Source organism: Myodes glareolus, chromosome 11 (genome assembly GCF_982192425.1).
Source record: "Myodes glareolus chromosome 11, mMyoGla1.1, whole genome shotgun sequence".
NCBI classification, from domain to species: Eukaryota; Metazoa; Chordata; class Mammalia; order Rodentia; family Cricetidae; genus Myodes; species Myodes glareolus.
The window spans coordinates 35,413,263-35,431,884 of NC_142036.1; the positions used below are offsets into that span (position 1 = coordinate 35,413,263).

The 18,622-nt window shown below is 42.8% G+C and overlaps 1 protein-coding gene across 1 annotated transcript in view; it reads right to left on the reverse strand.

Moving 5' to 3' along the window:
* Window positions 1–18,622, reverse strand: part of Tshr (thyroid stimulating hormone receptor) — a 126,288-nt gene that overhangs the window by 13,700 nt on the left and 93,966 nt on the right. The window contains exon 8 of the mRNA XM_087911589.1: window positions 12,629–12,706. Coding sequence (XP_087767715.1) covers window positions 12,629–12,706 — 78 coding nt within the window. The remainder of the gene's footprint in view (window positions 1–12,628; window positions 12,707–18,622) is intronic.

The following is an 18,622-nucleotide window of genomic DNA, read 5'->3' on the forward strand; positions in this document are numbered from 1 at the left end:
AAAATCCCTCTTTCAAAATTGAAATTACTTGTCTTATTATAGTCTAACACTACTGTTGTTTTTCATAAATAGGATGCCATTCAAGTTCCTATTATTTGGACTAGCGTTAAGTCTGTGTGTCTGTCTTGCTCCCTCTCTCTTTCTCTCTCTGTCTGCTCTCTCTCTCTCTCTCTCTCACTTTCCCCTCTATGTGTGTGTGTGTGTGTGTGTGTGTGTGTGTGTGTGTGTGTACTTGCCCATATGTACGTGATGGTGATTAAACTCAAGTTTTATACCCTCTACAGTTGACATTCTAAGCCCCCGTTCCAGAAGTCCTTAGAATCTTCTCTTTATCCTCAGTGTGAGAGTTCTCAAAGCTGTGCCACCCTGTGAATCTTCTTCCCATTTTTTTTTCTTCTAGACACAGTGGTTTGGATCCTGCTTAGTCTGAACCGTTAGGAAATGTTCTTCTCTGGGAACTCTTCTTGGGAAGACTCATTTTTCCCATTTTCTCTTCCTCCTTTCTGGAGTTCCCAGGAAATGGAAAAGGAACGTCTTGTATTCCCCAGACACACTTCCTTCTTTTCTTGTGATTCTCACCTGCTTCTCTGTAGTCTTCTAGTAGAATTCCTTCACCATATTGCCCATCTCTTGCCCTGAGTTTTTCACTTTAGCTTTGAGAGAGCTTGTACTCTGTCCTGTTTAGAGCAGTATTTTTGATACTTAGACTTCAGGCTTGCGATATGGTTTGTCAAGTGCAAGAGAACCTCTCTGAGCCTTTCTTGTTCTTTCGTTCTTCTGGTAATAAGATGACCTGCAAAACCCAGTGCAATGCTAATGAATGTGGATATAACCACACTGGATTTTAGGAAGGCAAAGGAACAAATACAGAGGATTAAGTTTGAAATTCAGGTATGATTTCTGACTTCCTCATTTACTAATGGTCGCTTAGCAGCAGCGTCCTCAATAGAGTTGTGGGGGATGAAATGTCTTATCAGATCTACCAGGTCACTAATTATTGCTCTGTGAAAAGTGAGTGCCTTGCTGTTCTCTGCAGGGTCTGATTCTTCAGGCTTCCTTTCCCATTTGTTTTCCTGGGTTTTGAGCTCTCCTGGTAGAAGCATTCTTTGCCCTGGTGCCCCGTGGTTACTCATTAACACTTACAAGTGAGCTTGGCCGCTAGCTGACTTTGTTTTCGGGCAGCTGCAAAGAAAGATGACTCCAAAATGTCAGGGTTATATTTCAGCATGGGGTGGGGGGGGCACATGAGCCCCTACACCAGCTGATGACATACTGATACTTGGTGGCTTTGGAATGAGGAGAATCAGTTCCCTGGAAGGGTGTGGCCTCGGTAGATCTCCACGCTCCAGCAAATGGCCCACATGCAGGGATATTTTGGCAGCATGAATTGGGCTCGCTGGATTATTTTTAAAAACAAAAGGACACTGAGTTGGGAGGGAGGCAGGGAGAAGGGAGGTTTCTGGGAAGAGTTAGGGGGAGAAATGGGGAATGAATAAAAAAATAAATCGGATGTGTGTAGTAAATTGCCAAAGAATTAATGAAAATATTGTATTTATAAAATGTCAGGTTATGGTGTCTTTTTTGCTTCCCTGTTTTTTTAAATTTTAATTTAATTTAATTTTTGTTTCCCTGTTTTCTAACTGCTTCACAAAGGAGACTAAAAAAAAGAGAAATCTAAAGTTCTGAACTTCTAATAAGGCTATGTTAAGATGCCAGCATTTTGCATGAATGGGTTAAGGAGTACGATGATCAATACTGACTGTCAACGTGACAGAATCTAAATCACTGACGAGATGAGTCTCTGGGAGTGTATGCCTATGAGGGATTGTTGAGTTTGGGTTAAATGAAGTGAGAAATCCTATCCTAAAAGTGAGAAAGCCAGCCATTCCATGGGATGGGATCCTGGACCAAAGAAAAACAAGAAAGCTCACCGAGCACATATAGTCATCCCTGTCTGCTTCCTGACTACAGATGCGGTGTGACCAGCTGCCGCCTCCATCTCCACGCCTTCCCTGCCATGATGGAGGATACCCTTGAACCAGGAGCCAATACGGTAAACTCTCCCTAGGTTGCTTGTCAGGGGATTTTTTTTCTCAGCGACACAGAGAGTAACTAACTAACACAGAGGGTCAGTGTTACTAGACAGACACATTCAGCCAGTCCTCCTTCGTTTAGTTCCATGTTGTCTCTAACATGGGGACAGCAAGAGGTCACACACATCACCTCTAAACCACAGATTTGGGCAGAGCAAGACTGTTGCCTCTGTCTTTCCCTGGGAGATCTCTGTGTTTTGCTTCCCCTCTCCCCTGCCTTTCTCTTTGGTGACTCTCCAGACTGTGGACACGCCCTTACCGTCTTCTTTGCATAGGTTCAACCTATCATCTTTTCCTTTTGGCCGCCACTCTGCTGGGCATGTGGACTCTTCAACAGCTTAGACAATGCTCCAAATGCCGAGCTAGAGCAGACAGCCTCCCGGCTCTGGTGTGGATGGAGAAAGAGCATTAGTCTGAAGAAAATCCTCAAGCTTAACAACTTAGGATTCTTTTATTGTACTTGAAGCTGTATCTTGTCTTCCCTACACCATTTTTTTTAATTTGATCACTTTGCATACTAGATTTCCTTAGTGTAATTTCTTACTTACAACTACGCATTCAGCAGACAGTTAAAGCCCACAGGTTCCATAATTTGTGCCATGAGAACTCATGAAGTTTCCTGTTGCATTAGGGACCTTACAATGAAGGATTTCTCACATGCGAGGATCAATCAAGAGAAGAGCCCTACCACAAGGAGATGAGAACACAGGGCCTCTGAGTCACAATTTAATGAACAAGATGGATTTCTATGTCCTGTCAGAGAGAGTGTGCCCACGTGAAAGCCCACAGCTTCCTTTTTCCTTCCACTAGTATAGGAAAAGAACTGTAAGAGAGACAAAGAAGTTGGCATTTACCCATGTTTGCATGGGGCAAATCATGTGCATAATTCTATGAACTAAAACCTCCATGTTGTACTTACATTCGTGGCTTATTTGTAATAATAATATTATTACAGATAATAATATCCGGATAGACCCACCTCTCCTGTCAGTTAGCCGGCTGCCAGGATTGTCTGGTTAATGGTGGTATCCTGAGTAAATGCTGTTGCACAGTGTAACTCGCTTGATTGTTTTCGCCTTTGCTACAAAGTCCTGTGCATCCTCAATTCTTTTAAACATAAGTCATTGAATCAATATGAATAAAACAATCAAAACTTATGAGACGAATGGTGATGGAAAGGCCATACATATTTTGAAATTGAAAGTACAAAATAAAGTTTGTGTAAGCCTATTTAGCAGAGTCTCACTGGTATTCACAAAAAGATTTCTTTGTATTTAAAGATATGAAACAGGGGAAGGAAAAACATAAGTGTACTGTTTGTTCTTCAGGTTCATCACTGTGGAGAGATCACGGTAAACAAATGCTGACTACTTGGGCTGGAGAGATGGCTCAGAGGTTAAGAGCACTGGCTTCTGGCTGCTCTTCCAGAGGTCCTGAGTCCAATTCCCAGCAACCACATGGTGTCACACAACCATTGGTAATGAGGTCTGATGCCCTCTTCTGGTGAGTAGGTATATATGTAGCCAGAACACTATATATAATAAATAAATAAATCTTTAAAAATGTTGACTAATAAACTATGAATCTATATGACATTTTCACATTTAGGATGTTTTGCCAGTTTTATTTTCCTGGGGTTTATTCAACAAAACTTTTCATGTTCCATTTTTTTCCCATTCTTTAAAGATAGGGTTTCTCTGTTCTGGAACCAGCTCTGTAGATCAGGCTGGTCTCGAACTCACAGAGATCTGCCTGCCTCTGCCTCCTAAGTACTAGGATCAAAGGTGTGTGCCACCATCACCTGGCTTGTGCTATCACTGCCTGGCTGTACTGTGTTTTTTTTTTTAACATGCTAAAGGACAAACACAGAACCACCCTTTACTTGAACAATAAACTGTGATTAAATTGTGCTATAAGAGAGCTTATGACTTTTAAATTATTTTCTTAGAGCTAAAACCTTATTCTAGCATTTAGCATATATTTATTCTGAATGAATCTCTAGATTTAGGGCAGTAATTCCCCAGATTTTAGTGAACTTTTTCTTTATTTAAGATAAAAAACAAACAAGAAAACAAAAACTCCCCTCTTGGAGAATGGGAATGGTTATATTTTTAGTTGATTAAAGAGAAACAAGTATTTGTCTGACTCTGAGAATCTTCACACTAACTCCATCACCTCTCTCAAGGAAGCCACTAGCTAGTGTCCACTTTGCGAATGATATCTCAATAGTTGTTAAAGAGTAATGCAAGTTGCGGGTGGTGGTGGTGCACGTCTTTAATCCTAGCACTCGTGAGGCAGAGGCAGGTGGATCTCTGTGAGTTTGAGGTCGGCTTGCTGTACAGAACTAGTTCCAGGACAACCAGGACCGTGACACAGAGAAACCCTGTCTCCAAAAGCAATACAAAAACAAAAAAAGCAATGCTAGCATTGTAGACTGCTGTGATTTAATATATTAATTTTTTCCCCATGTCAGTGACTACAGTAGTAAGAGATCTCATTAATAAATGAGGGTTTGGGGGAAACTCAGTCTCCTTAGTTTCTAGTACCACTCCAGTTGACCTGAAGATTCCTAGGGCTGACGTTGTCCATCCCTGGATCTTGTCCAGAAGCCAGTACACAGTGCAGGATGTTTAACTGTTGATATTTGCTCTCCAAAGACTTCCATGAGCCTCTTTCAGCGCCTTTGCTGTGACCATGAAGGTGGGGCTGCGTCTTAAGAGGCATGAGGTACTCGAGCCGTTGCCTCAGCAACTTGGCTCCTGAGTCGGGCACTGCAACAGATCTGTTGGTCTTGGGTTTGCAACACTGCCACAGTCAGTAAGCACAGAGGCCTGTCAGATTAACATCCTCTAACCTTGAATCCCTAGGAGGCTCCTCTGTCCAAGACAACTACCACAGGCGTTCCTCTGTGCAGCCCAGAAAGAAAGATGGGGTCCAAGCCGATGTGGTTTTCAGAGCTAGGTTCGCTCCTTTGAGGGAGGTACAGTCCCTTATGAGAAGCTAGGAGATCCAGAAGAGCTAGAACTGAATACCTAGGACTAATAAAGCCAGGGTTAGAGGCAAAGAAAGGATGGTGTGTGGGTGAGTTGACGAGGGCCACACCCTGTAAAGGGTTCTTCGGCTACAACTAATGTCCTCACAGACACCCTGCAGCCAGCTCTTCTTCCTCATCTGATCAGGTTCTCCACAATGTGATCTCAGAGAGTCCTTCAAATGCTATGTTTTGTACCTAGTGGTCATGGATTTCTAGTGTGCCCTTTGACCTTCCTCACCTAAGCACCGTCACTCCCTTCTGAAGCCCACCTCCTTTAATAAGGTCATTGCTAAACCACATTAGCAAGAATTAGTACCTTGGTTTTCTAAATATCTCCTTATGGCTCCTTTACATTAAATTTATGTCATAGCCACTTATTTACCTTCTCTTAAATTTTGTTTTGACCTCTCTCAAAGAAGAGTTTTCATCTCTTCGTTCAACAAAGTGTCCAAGACAAAAGTCAGTGAACAAGCGTCTGCTGCCACCGAGGCTTAGATCAGCCAGCTGTCCTCAGGAAAGGAAGGGAACGGCAGAGTATAAACTCGTGACGGCAATTAGAACTCCAACTGACTTCTTTTCAGACCAGCTGTTACCCAGGAACACAAGTCAATAAATAGATGACCCAATACAAAAATGGACACTTTTCAAGTGACAATTTGAGCAGACATTTTTCCAAAGAAAATATGCAAATGCTAGTAAGAACATTAAGAGATGAGCAACATCATTAATATCAAGAAAACACAAAGCTGATACCATTCATACACACTGTAATAACTAGACTCAAACAAATGGACGGTAAAGCTAGATGTGGTGATATATGCCTGAAATCCCAGCACTTGGGAGCTGGCTGCTAGCAGGAGTCTGAATTTGAGGCCAGCCTAAGTTACCCAGTGAAACTGTGTCTCAAAAATTAAGGGCCTGGGATGTAGCTCAATGGTGGAATGTTTCTCTATTTCATGCAAGCCCTGGCTTCAGTCTCCATCAGTACACACATATACACATACACAAACACATGATTGATTAGAATGGAAAAAAAAGTTGACTGGGATGAAGCTCTCATCTATTATTGATGGAGAATAAAAAGTGAGACAAACAATCAGGGCTGGAGCGATGGCTCTGCAGTTAAGAGCACTGGCTGCTTTTCCAGAAGACCTGGGTTCAATTCCCAGCACCCACTCATAACTGTCTGTAACTCCAGTTCCAGGGGATCTGGCAGACCTATATGCAGGCAAAACATGAGTGCACATAAAATTAAAAAAAAAAAATCTTAAAAAGAAAAGAAGATGAGAAAACCATTTTGGAAAACCAGTTTGGTAGTACATCCAACAAAGTTAAACATATATCTGCCTTGTGGCCTGGTAATTTTGCTCCTAGATTTTTATGCTAGAAAATTCAAAAGCTATGTGATTGTTTATAAGAGATCAGGACTTGAGAGAAGGTCCTAGGGAATGAGAATGTTCCCAGGTTTAGCCAGGGTAGAGTAATCAAACGGTACAATCAAAAATGGTTACTTGTTGCATATAAATTATGCCTCAATAATTTTTTTTTTCAAACAGGATCTACCTAGAAAACGGTGCATTTGACACATCTGTGGGTTTCAGGCATGCTAGCGAGAACTTCATCACAAATTTCTGCTAAGACTATAACCTTGGGGTGATCATAGGAGCCAAAGAAAACAAAAACCTATTCTATGCAAACCAAAAAAGCTGGCAGTGCCATGCCTGCGGCTCTTCAAACGACTAATCTGAAAAGAGCTGACATCAACAAATGCTTATTCTAGCCGATAAGTGTAATACAGACTCAAGGATATAAACACAAAGATGGTCTCTTCTTAAGATATACTTATAATAGTAATTGGGACTATTATGGTAATTATCATCAGCATGCTAAATGCTGTTAAGGCGAGTTACATAATTTAGAAGCTCGAGTGCCCTGATTATTATGGAAAGCATTGCATTTCGTTGGGTGGTTTTCTTTGCTGTTATAAACACAAGGAGCTTCTCTTTCAAAATAAAGTGGGGGCGGAGACAAGGCACTCAAAAAATAGAAAGTATAAAAGTGGAAAGGGAGAGCGACTGTCTCTGTGACAACAATCCGTCAATAAAATGTTATTAAGTCCCCAAGCCAAATTAAAAAGCCTTTGTAGAAAAAGAAGATCGTAAGGACCGCAGAATAGATGGCATCTCCGATTTGTGCCTGGTAGAAATCGGACTCTTCTGGGAGAAATGACCTTGAAAAAGAAGACGTGGCACAGGCGAGTTTAAGGATCCCTGTCAACTGTGGGGATGCCCACTCTTCTACTGAGACTCTGCACGGGGCAGAATATACATAACACACAATCCCTGTTTTTTTAGATGGCACTTTTTAGATTTTTCAAGTGTAGCATGTACACCAAATGGCAACCACGCCATGGCTATTTGACACTCAATTACAACACATCTGATGGTCATTGAGTATTTGCTAATGTCTGTTTTGGTGAGGACATCACAAAACTGTGAAGCACAGTCCTTTTCCTGTGGGAAAAGGACCTTCAGATCTAAGTAGGGGAGGATTGTGGGAAGGAAAACGAAGGTTCTGATGCAGGCTTAAAGAGCGGTCTCAGGTCCTGCCTAAACAATTTTAAGAATATTCGTGCTTTGCATTTGTGAATGCTATAGTTCTTTTCTTAATTTTGCTCATACAGAACCTTCAAGCACTGACAATTTCATTAACTTTCTCGTTGCATTTTATTTGATTCAATTAAAATTTTTCTTAATATAGTGCATGGTATTTGTTAGGTCTCAAACCCAGGACAGGTCTCACTGAGTGCCTGAGGCTCCTCCCAGCTCCCAGTGCTACTCAGTACCAGTGGCTCCTCCCAACACTCCTCACACTCTGCCCCCTACCCTAAACCACTCCCTCCTAAAGGATAGTCTTCTGCTTCCTTCCTTCAGCCTGTGCCCTAAGTAACTCAGCCATTTTGGCTACTGTGCTGTCTTGGCCCAAGCCATCTCTCTTGGTTGGCGGCTCCTCTCCTGCCCTCCCTCTACCTCTCTCCTCTCATGGTCTGGTATAGTCTGCTGGCTATTTCTCCTTTATATCTGTAATAAAAGTTTTCTCCATACTCTATAGCTAGTCTTTCTCTGTCCTGCTTGCCAGCTCCCAAATCACATCACAGAGACTTATTATTAATTATGAAAACTCAGGCAATAGCTTAGGCTTGTTCTAACTAGCTCTTATGACAGAACTAACCCATTTCTATCAATCTATCTTTTGTCTCGTGGCTTTATCAACTTTACTCTGAACATACGGTTTCCTTTCCATTTGGCTGGCAATTTCTCGAGTCTCCATCCTGCTTCCCAGATTTCTCTCTGCTCCCCAAATCCTGCCTAGCTATTGGCCATCCAGCTTTTTTTATAAAGCCAATCTGAGTGACAAATCTTCATAGTGTACAAAAAGATTATTCCACAGCAATACTTCTCCTTTTATTCTATTTTATTTTCATTCAGTACTATTTCTTTAACTAAAAATTTAAAAAATTATGCATTTTGTTTTATGTGTGTGGGTGTTTTGCCTGCATGTATGTATGTATGTGCACCATATGTGGGTCTGGAACCCTCAGGAGTTAGAAGAGAGCCTCAGATCCCCTGGAAGTGGGGTTACAAATGGTTTCAAGCCACCAGATAGGTGCTTGGGAACTGACCTAGGTCCCCTACCAACAGCTGCTCATAACTGCTGAGTCCTCTCTCGGCCCCTAATTTATTTCTTTATTTTGTGCATGTGTATGTGTGGGCATGTATCTGTATCTGTGTAAGTACAGTTTATGTGGGTGCATGTGTGTTTATCTATGTGTGGTATATATCGGTGGGTGTAGCTCTATATTCTGAGAGACCAGAGGATGGCTTGGGATGGCTTCAGGTGTCTTCCTCTTTCACTTTGTCTTGTTGCTTTGAGGCGGGATCTCCCCCAGAACTTGAAGCTCACAGTTTGTTTCTTTTCTTCCCCCGATCTGGACTAAAAACCAGTAAGGCTCAGTGACCCTCTTGTCCTTACCTCCCTCAGCGCTGGTTTACACACCTGTATGGAACCACACCTGGCTGGTTATTGCTAGGTCTCACACTCCAAAGGGCAGTGCATATGTCTAGAAATAGCAGTCTTGGCTCAGCGCACACTGGACTATGGGATTGCTGGAGAATACTTGAAGCATTCCTCAGGAACCTGGGAAATGGGTTTCTGTCTGCCTGGAAGAGCCACTTCCCTGTTCTTTTCCTTTCTCTGGTAGATGAGGCATCTTGCTCCCTATTGACACATACCAAATCTGTATTCACTTGTACTTGTTACGCGTCTTCCAGCCCCTGCTGGCCTCCTGGTCCTTCTTATCTCCTCCTCCAATAAACTACGTCTTCTAGATTATAGCTCACTTCCTACTCTCTTTAAAATGATAAGAATTTCCCCCCTCCCCCGATTCTCGTTCTTGCTATTCTCTACTATTCTCACAGATAGCCTTGTCCCTGTCCAGTCTGTTTCTTTTTCTCTCTACTCTGGACTCTTCCAGACGCCTCTGGATGGTCTCCCTCTCGTACCTCCAATAAAACTTTTCCCACCAAATTATGGAGTGGACATCTTGGTGGTCCCTTTACCATGCACTTGCTTATCGTAGTGCAGCATTCTAAATTCCAGAGCAATCTCTCCAGCGCCCACCCCCATTTCCCAAGAAGTAAATGAAAACCCTGGAAACTTTATAATCTGAGCATCCAATTTCTCTGTAATCCATATCTCCAATCAAGTTTCTAAGGCCTCCAAGTTGATCACTTTCAACTTGGCCTGTTTCCTTCCATTCAGTCAACATTTCTCTGTGTCTTTCTTTTAGAGTTCATCGGCTGGTTTTCTTCTATAGGACATGAATGGAACGCTCTCCCGTCACTTTTACCCACACATTTCCCTTCCTCATATAGCTCTACTTGCCTAGTAGTTTCAGGACCTGTTTAATCAAAGCTGCATCTAGGATTTGGCCTGTTACCCTGTGTATTGGAACCTCATTGTTCCCCAACGATAGCTTTTCATTTTGTAATGAGCTGTTTCTGTCTTTGCCTCTTTCTTATTTGTACATCTTGGCTTGAAGGGACCTCTTGCTAAATCTCCTGTGTGCTCCAATGTTCTATAAAACACCTCCCAAACTAGACCAGCATTGCTCCTCATTTTAGTTTTTTACTAATTAAGCTTATTCCTAGACAATGCTATACATGTATATAATGCATTCTGTTTACGCTCCTTTATCCCCTCCCATCCCTACAAACTCCCCCCTCCTCCCTGCATCTCCCTTTCTCAGATTTCCATCTCCTTTATTCATTTTATGACACACTGTGCTTAACCAGGGCTGTCTACCTGGTCACAATTTGGAAAAAACCATTGGACTACAGTGGGCTCACTGATGCCTAGACAACTGAAGGAAATAATGCTTGTCTTCTGGAACCTACCCTAACCCTATGTTCAATTACGAGGGCTGACCTCTGAGCTCCTCCCTCATTCAGCCTGACCACTGATGGGCCGCTGTGGTGCAGACTCAGTGCAGACAGCCATCACTGGTATGAGTTCGTGATTGCAGCTGGTACCCCTTGCATGTTCTGCGCATGATTGCAACTGTTACCTCTTGCATGCTCTTCTGTCTGTTCTTCGCTATGAGTTAGGAGAAACTCCTAGAGAGTCCAGCAGATTTTAAGAAAACTAGGCCACTGACCTACGTAACTGGGTGCCTTTACTCTCAAGGTGAAATGAAATTGTAGGAGGTGAGAGAGTGGAGGGATCAGGCAACCATCCACTCTCCTCTTAGCATCCACCTGTTGTCCACCAGTTTTCATCGTCATCTGTATATGTGTTAATACAATTTAATTTGTTCTATTTTTACAAGTAAATGTTTCCTCTTGCTTCTAATGGACGGCCTTGTGGATCTGTAGGGTACTGGGTTTTATTTCACTAAGGACGAATTAGATGGTCGGTGATGAGCTCTTAAAGCGAGGAAATGAAGAAGGTGGCAGTGATACAGAAGCTTGAGGGAAGCAGACTTGGTAGGACATGATTGCCAACTACACGTCGGGGGTGTGGTTAGAACAGATGCACAAACAGGCACATTGGCCAACTATTAAAAAAAAAAAAAGGAAACACTTATCCATCTTCCCTCAGATGTAAGATCTTCCAGATAGGAATTAGACTATAATTTATAGTTTTTCTTCTTTGTGTTGGGCATCAAAGGGTTGCCTTTTTGTACAATTTCTCTGTAAAAACAGAGCATTTTCAACTTACTTGGAAATCTCATATCTTACAATTTCATAAACAGTCACTGGTCCACAAACAGAAGGCCTATAACTTGGGGCCTTCTGAGTCTCAAAGGCTTCTTTCTTCTAAGAGGTAACCTATACAGCCAAGTAGGCAATAGCGGCAAAAGCCTTAACCGAAGATAGCAGCTTTCTCTTGTCTTGAACGTTGGTGTGGTGGTCTGAATGAGAATGGCCCCTACATGTTGTGGAATATTAGCTTAAGCTGAGTTACATTCATTTGTCTTGTGGAATATTTGATAATGATGCAAATATGTGTGGTGTCCTTTTATGTTGCTTTCGTTTAACTGGAAAGCGGTGTAACTTTGTCTGTCTGAAACACCTGATTGGTATAATGAAGACCAGAGTGGCCAATAGCCAGGCAGGAGAGGGATAAGCAGGGCTGGCAGGCAGAGAGAATAAATAGGAAGGAAATTGAGGCTCAAGAGAGGAAGAGGGAGTAGCAAGGAAAAGGAGAAGGAGAGGCGGATGCCAGGGTCCCGCCACCCAGCTACATAGCCAGCCACAGGGTAAGAAGGGAAAAAAGAATATAGAATAAAGGAAGGTTAAAAAGCCCAGAGGCAAATGTAGTTAAAGAGAAACAGGATAATTAAGTTAGAAAAACTGACAAGAAAAAGCCAAGCTAAGGCCGGGCACTTGTAAGTAAGAATAAGTCTCTATGTGTTTATCTGGGAGCTGGGTGGCAGGCCCCCAAAGAGCAAAGATTAAAAAAACAAAACAAAACTACACCTATAGGCTCTTAGGGAGTGGCAGCATTGGGAGGTGTGGTCTTGTCAAAGGGTTTGTCACTGGGGGGCTGGGTTTTGAGGATTTAAGATGTTCAAGCCAAGTCAGTCTCTCTCTCTCTCTCTCTCTCTCTCTCTCTCTCTCTCTCTCTCTCTCTCTCTCCCTCCTGCCTTCAGGTCCAGATATAGAATTCTCAGCGACCTCTTCATCACCATGTCTGTCTATACTCAACATGCTTGCCTTCACGATGATAATGGATTAAACCTCTTAATCCATTTTAAGCCAGTTTCCCATGAAATGTTTTCCTTTATAATAGTTGCTGTGGTCATAATGTCTCTTCTGTCATAGCAATAGAAATCCTAACTAAGACAGTTGGCGTTGCCTCTCTTCACACCTCTTTCATGCCAGAAAAGTAAAAGAGAAAGCTACTAAAAAGCTACCACCCATTCATTTGTGCTACTCACAGCAAGGTTGGTCCGCTGTATACTCCTCCAAAGGCGTCTTTGTCAATAGCTGTCAGGAACTTATTCTTGTTTAGATAACTAGGGAGGAGAGAGAGAGAGAAAGAAGAGGGAGAGAGAGAGAGAGAGAGAGAGAGAGAGAGAGAGAGAGAGAATATGAATTAGGCAAACTTAGCCATCACATAACAGAGTAAATACCAAAATAAACTGTAACAAAGGTCACATCAATTTCAAAGACACTTTCTGTTCTCCTGGCTTAAGCACCAATCTATGTGTCAGGAATGCAAGGTTTTATTGTGGCAGGAATCTTTGAAAATTAATTAAGTTTAGGGCCTAGTTTGCATTCTATCAAAGTTGCCCAAATTTCCTATATCCTGGCAATCCTTTGCTTTTCAAAGTTGACCATTGCTCCCATGTATCTTTGAAGCTAGAACTTCACTAAGAGGCGGGATGGAGATGGTAGGGTGGTGGGAGGTGGCAGGGATGGCGCGAGACTCAGTTCTCTCTCTTTTTTTTTTTTCAGCAGAGTTGCCAGATTTAGCAAATTAAAACACATGATGTCAGTTTAATTCGAATTACTGATAAGCAGTGAATAATTTTCAAGAGTAAATATTTCCCATGCATATTTATCTGTTGCTTATCTGAAATTCACATTTAATTGAATGGCATGTATTTTATCCAACACCACCAGTTTTGGTGTAGGGATATTTGTATAAATAAGGTTACAGCATATACCTTTTGTGAAAAGTGTGTTGATCGTTCCCTTTTTATAATGCATTAGCTGTTTGAAAGGATAACATTTCCTAGGCAATTTAAGCTGCAGAGTGCTTTTGAAATAAAATTTCCTCCAAGTGAACAAAAGCATCCAAGGACTTAGAAATTGGTCGTTTCCTCCCTGCATAGCTTTTTTAGAGAGTAAAATTGTCTAAAATGAAATAAAGTATATTTGTCTTTGACATAAATGACCCCAATTTACGCATTTACAATAACTTGCAGCATAGCGTAGGAAATTCACACTAGTGAGTGACCGTGACTTGAAGTAAGATAAATACAGTGGGGACTGTTGGGAGGTCTGCTTAATTATATAGATACTGCTTCTTGGATTGTATCAGCGAGTTTCTCGCTCCAGGGTGGCAAATACTGAAGGCTGCCGGCTAATAATAGTAGAGCAATAGAAGACTTTTGGTCAGAATTCCGTGTCCAGAGCGTTCATAAAGAGAGGGCCCTTTAGCTGATTGGGTCCAGCTATGTCTTTACTGGAGCGTGTGGATAAAAATAGAGCAAGCAACCCCCAGTGCGGAAGAGTTTTCTCACCCTCCTCTCTGAGCACGCTAAGGGTTTAAACAAACAGGCAGTGAGTGGAGGCCTTATACATTGAATACAGTTTAGAGTCTTTTGATTATTTTTTAAAACAATAGACAAAATCAGGGACTATTGGTCTAAAGCCTTTGCCCTGTGCTCTCTGTTTCCTCCTGACATCATCAGAATCTGTGATCACCTAGTTTCAACCAGAACGGAAGGTCTGTGCCGTATTTACTGCTGAGTACCCACTGCTAAGTTCAGGGCTTCATGAATGCTCACTGGGTGGGAACTGTGGAAGAGCAAACAAACAAACCAACAAACAAATATATCTTTTCTTCAAGATAGTGACATTGGTACTTTCAAACTTTGAGGGTGACGCATATGAATGTCTAAAAAAAAAAAAATAAAAGAAGACAGCATGTGATATGGTGGCCTTGGGGAAACTGACCTTCCTAACGGCAGTGAATGCTGAGGCAGCTCGTTTACAAATGGCCCACAAGAGGCCTCTTTAAAGGGTGGCTGAACACACAACTCCTGGAGGCAGCTCTCGGTTATAACAAAATGGATACAAACAGTCAGCGTAAGAAGAGAAATGGATTACTTTTGTTGAAAGTCATGGAGATGAGTTGACTCCAGTATTTGTGGTCTGTGGTACCATGGCTCACCACGACAGGAGCGTGAGGCAGAGGAAGCTACTTTTCTTACAGGTTCTGAGAAGCCAATAACAGAGGAAAAGAAGGACCTGGTACCATGTCCCCTTCAAAGGAATGTTCCCAATAACCCAATTTCCCCCCACCAATCTTAAAAGTTCTACCGTTTCCTTCTAACACCAAGCTGAGAACACCAGGACTCTAACACACGGGCCTTGCGGGGCATTCCAGATAACGCCTGTAGCAGGGGGTGTTTTGAAGTCTCACATAGAAAAGACCAGTCTACCGTATGTTCAGACACCTGAGTAAGACGCCAAAGCGCTGGTACACGTTCCAAGTGGGTTAATGCTATATAAGGCTTGGGTCAAAGCACTCTCGTGTTCTCAGACTGATTCTGTCATAAACCCGTTATGTTTATGAAGATCTTTTGTTTAGTCATAGCTGCAGTGGATAAGACCCACCTTGAGGAAAAAAAAATAACTAAAGAGAGGCTCTTGACGAGCACGTCATACAACTATGACGGGCTTAGGGGCCGGACCGGCTTGCAACTCTTTCTATATTCTTGGGCCAGTCTAACTATAGGCCACACGTTGTTCCCAGGCTGCGCCAAATCAAGTGAGCTCTGCCGAGCTCCTCTCTCTCCTCCTCCTCACCCGCAATGATTGAGAGCAAAAATCAGCTTGCTCTAATCATCAGAGATTATTGTAAAACAAAATTATCACTTGTCCAAATTTTGTAGCGTTTTCGTCTGATACTTAATACACCCCGAGGACCAGGAGACTGGTCGATAGGCAGAGCTCTTTACCAGAAATGCTGTGGGAGGCTTCAAACTGGGGAAGGCAGCCAGAGTCCAGGATGGAAGAAAGAATGCAGCAAGAGGTGCAGCCAAAGTGAACGGAGATGAGCCAGCCTGACAGAGGCCCCGTTCTCAAACAGAGAGCACGCATGGCTGTTTGGCTGCTTGCCCTCTGAAGATGATAAAGTCATAACAATGAATGCGCCTCTCTTCCCTGCTCAGTGTCTTGGTTCCTTGAGACAGGGTCTCAGTACGAAGCCCAGGCTGACTTTGGACTCGTGAGCCTCTTATTCCCACATCTTGAGAGTCTCTGGTAGTTTTCGGGGCTGCCTCTCTTAGCTTTGAATCTTGGGTTCTGATTTCTCCTTCCAGTTCCCACCAGAAGCTAACAGTGAGGAATTACAGACCCAGAAGCATTAGCACAGAGGAAGGAAGAACTTTCACTAACCTCTTTGGCCACATGCTGCTGTCTGGGAATGTCATTCTCCGCAACCTGGTTCCTTGATCACAATTTATCCCGAGTCTGTGCCGTGTACATTGACTTGGCTACATCAGCCACAAATCTTGGTAAGCCAGATGGGAACCTATTCTAGACAATGACTCTTTTTGTCATTGGTAATTTGTCATTGTGGTAATAGAAGATGAAGGTGAAGAAGGTCCAAAAGTTTGGGAGGACTTGTCAGAAGTGACTTGTCAGAAGTGACGAAAGAAGAGATTTCCTAAAAGTCAGATTGCTAATGTGAGTACTGGGACAGGCTTCCAGAAAAGCCTCAGTAGTTCCTTCCAAAGTGAAACAGATACTGCCATCCCTGCCTGGGTAACGATGCTTCATTATTTGCAAGGATTCTGCCTCTTTGACGCTGGTGAAGAAATTAAGCTTGTCCTCGAAAACAATTGTCAAATTTTCCATATTTCAGGACTTGAGAATCTCTACTCTGAACAGTAGGGTCAGGAAAATGAAGACGGCGATGAGCTGGGGAAAAACATTTAATTGACAGCCTCAGCACTGTGAGGTGTGTGTGTGTGCTCACTTTCTTGAACTCACTTTTGTTTTTGTTCTTGTTTTTCAAGACAATGCTTCTCCGTGTATCTCTGACCGTCCTGGAACTCACTCTGTTGACCAGGTTGGCCTTGAACTCAGAGATCCGCCTGCCTCTGCCTCCCCAGTGCTGGGATTAAAGGTGTGTGCCACCACCACCCAGCATGGACTCACTTTTTTAAAAGTTTCTTTTGTGAGACTTATTTTTACTTTATGTGTTTGAATGTTTCTCCTGCACGCGTGTCTGTGTACCATGCACATGTAGATGCCCGCAGAGGTCCAAAGAGGGCTTCGGATTCCCTGGAACTGGCATTGCAGACAGTTGTGAGCTTCTACGCAGATGCTGGGAATTGAACCAGAGTCCTCGGCAAGAGCAGTCGGTGCTCTTAAGCACTGAGCCATCTTTCCAGCTCCTGGATTCATTCTTGACACCAGCAGCCATTCAGTGAAGACTTGTTTGACAAGAAATGAAAGCCCTGTTTCTAGGTCCTGCCCAGCGACAGAGGTAGTCACTGTCGCAGTGATGCACGGACTAAATTTGCTGTTGCTCCTGGGTTTTGTTCTCTGAGGAGTTTAAGGATCCATTTCAATTCTAAGATCAAATTTCAGCTCATTCCTGCATAATTCCCTTTAGGGGAAAGTGGGATTGACACCTGGCTATGTTGTGACAGTCACATGGGAGTACTTTACGTGGGGAATCATTGTTTTTGCTTTGTTTTGTTTTTCCACAGAGCTCTGGTTATTCAAAAAATGACAGGGATCCACCACCTAGCTCTTACATTAGTCTCAATGGAAGCTGGGTTGCCCCGTGGAAATCTTGATGGTTGCAGAGATGGAGACACTTGTTTATCGACAGTGACAGGTGAGAAAGTGTTCAAGACGGCAGGAGGCAGACGCGACAGCCAACCTTGGAGCATATCCTACAAGCTGTTCAAATACTTACCCCGTGAGAAATAGCAGCCTACTTAATCCTATAATCTTCTCTACCGTCATCTTTCCCCAGTGGCTCCAGGCTGTGCTGAATTACTTCTAATCAGCTCATGTGCGATGCTAATTAGCATACTGTTTGTGCTGACTTCTCTGCTCGTAATGATGACTGTCTTGGTAAGCCCTTATCACATCAAAGTTGTATTTATTTCTGAATGTTTACTGCTAGGTAGATACCCAGTAACTAGAATCCAACAATGGAGAATTCATCTCAGAGAATCAGACACTGAGTGAGACGCCACTCGGTTCTAGAAGACTGGATAAAGAGAGCAGAGAGGTCCAGAGGAAGAACACGGGACTGAACTTATGACTGAGAGCAGTTCAACTTCTCTTGAGCAAGGACACTCATATTCCGTGATCTGCCACCTGAGTGATGACAATGTGCTTGGCTCACAGCGAAACCACAGAGTGACAGCTTTGACCCACTTGCCATGATTTTCGGAACCTTCTAACAAACAACAGAACTGCCGCTTGGCTTCAGAGCTTGTCCTCAATGTGGGATGGGTCCAATCTGGCTGCAATAACACTACTCAGCCACACTAAAACAATGAGTGGAATTGAGGTCAGACCCGATAACTTCAGTCCATCAGCATGAAGGAAATGATTGCTGTTTTGGATAACAAATTATTTCAACCAGAACCTAGAGATATGTAAACACAGTTCTAGAGAGATCATGCTATTTCAATCTTTGAACCCTGCTAGGATAATTAATACAGAAGAATTATTAATATGTTTTCCTCAGTTTGAAAACACAGTAGAGATGGAACTGTGTTAAAAGTATAGAGTGATGGTCCAGAGAGACGGCCCAGGCTAAGAGCACTTCCCATACAAGCTTGACTATCCGAGTTTGAGGGCAGGACCTGATTCTCAAACATTAGCATCAGACTGCCAGATGCACACAGTACCACAAAGGCACACACACACGCACTAATTAGCTAATTAAAAACCACAAAATGAATATAATAACCATGGAAATTTGACTTAGTTTCCTTTCACCTAAGGAGTAGTCCTTGTCCTTCACTTGAAGGGCTCCGGGTAATGATCATCAGTTTGAATACTCATTGGATTTGCATGATACCTTTTACCTGGAGGAAAAAAGTTTTCATTCATCAAAATGAGGCATTTCAGAGACGATGAAAAGCAGACGGGGCAGAGTTCCTGGTTGGATTCACAACACTGGCTGGGAAATACTAATTTGTATCCTATTAAGGCTGGATACTTTT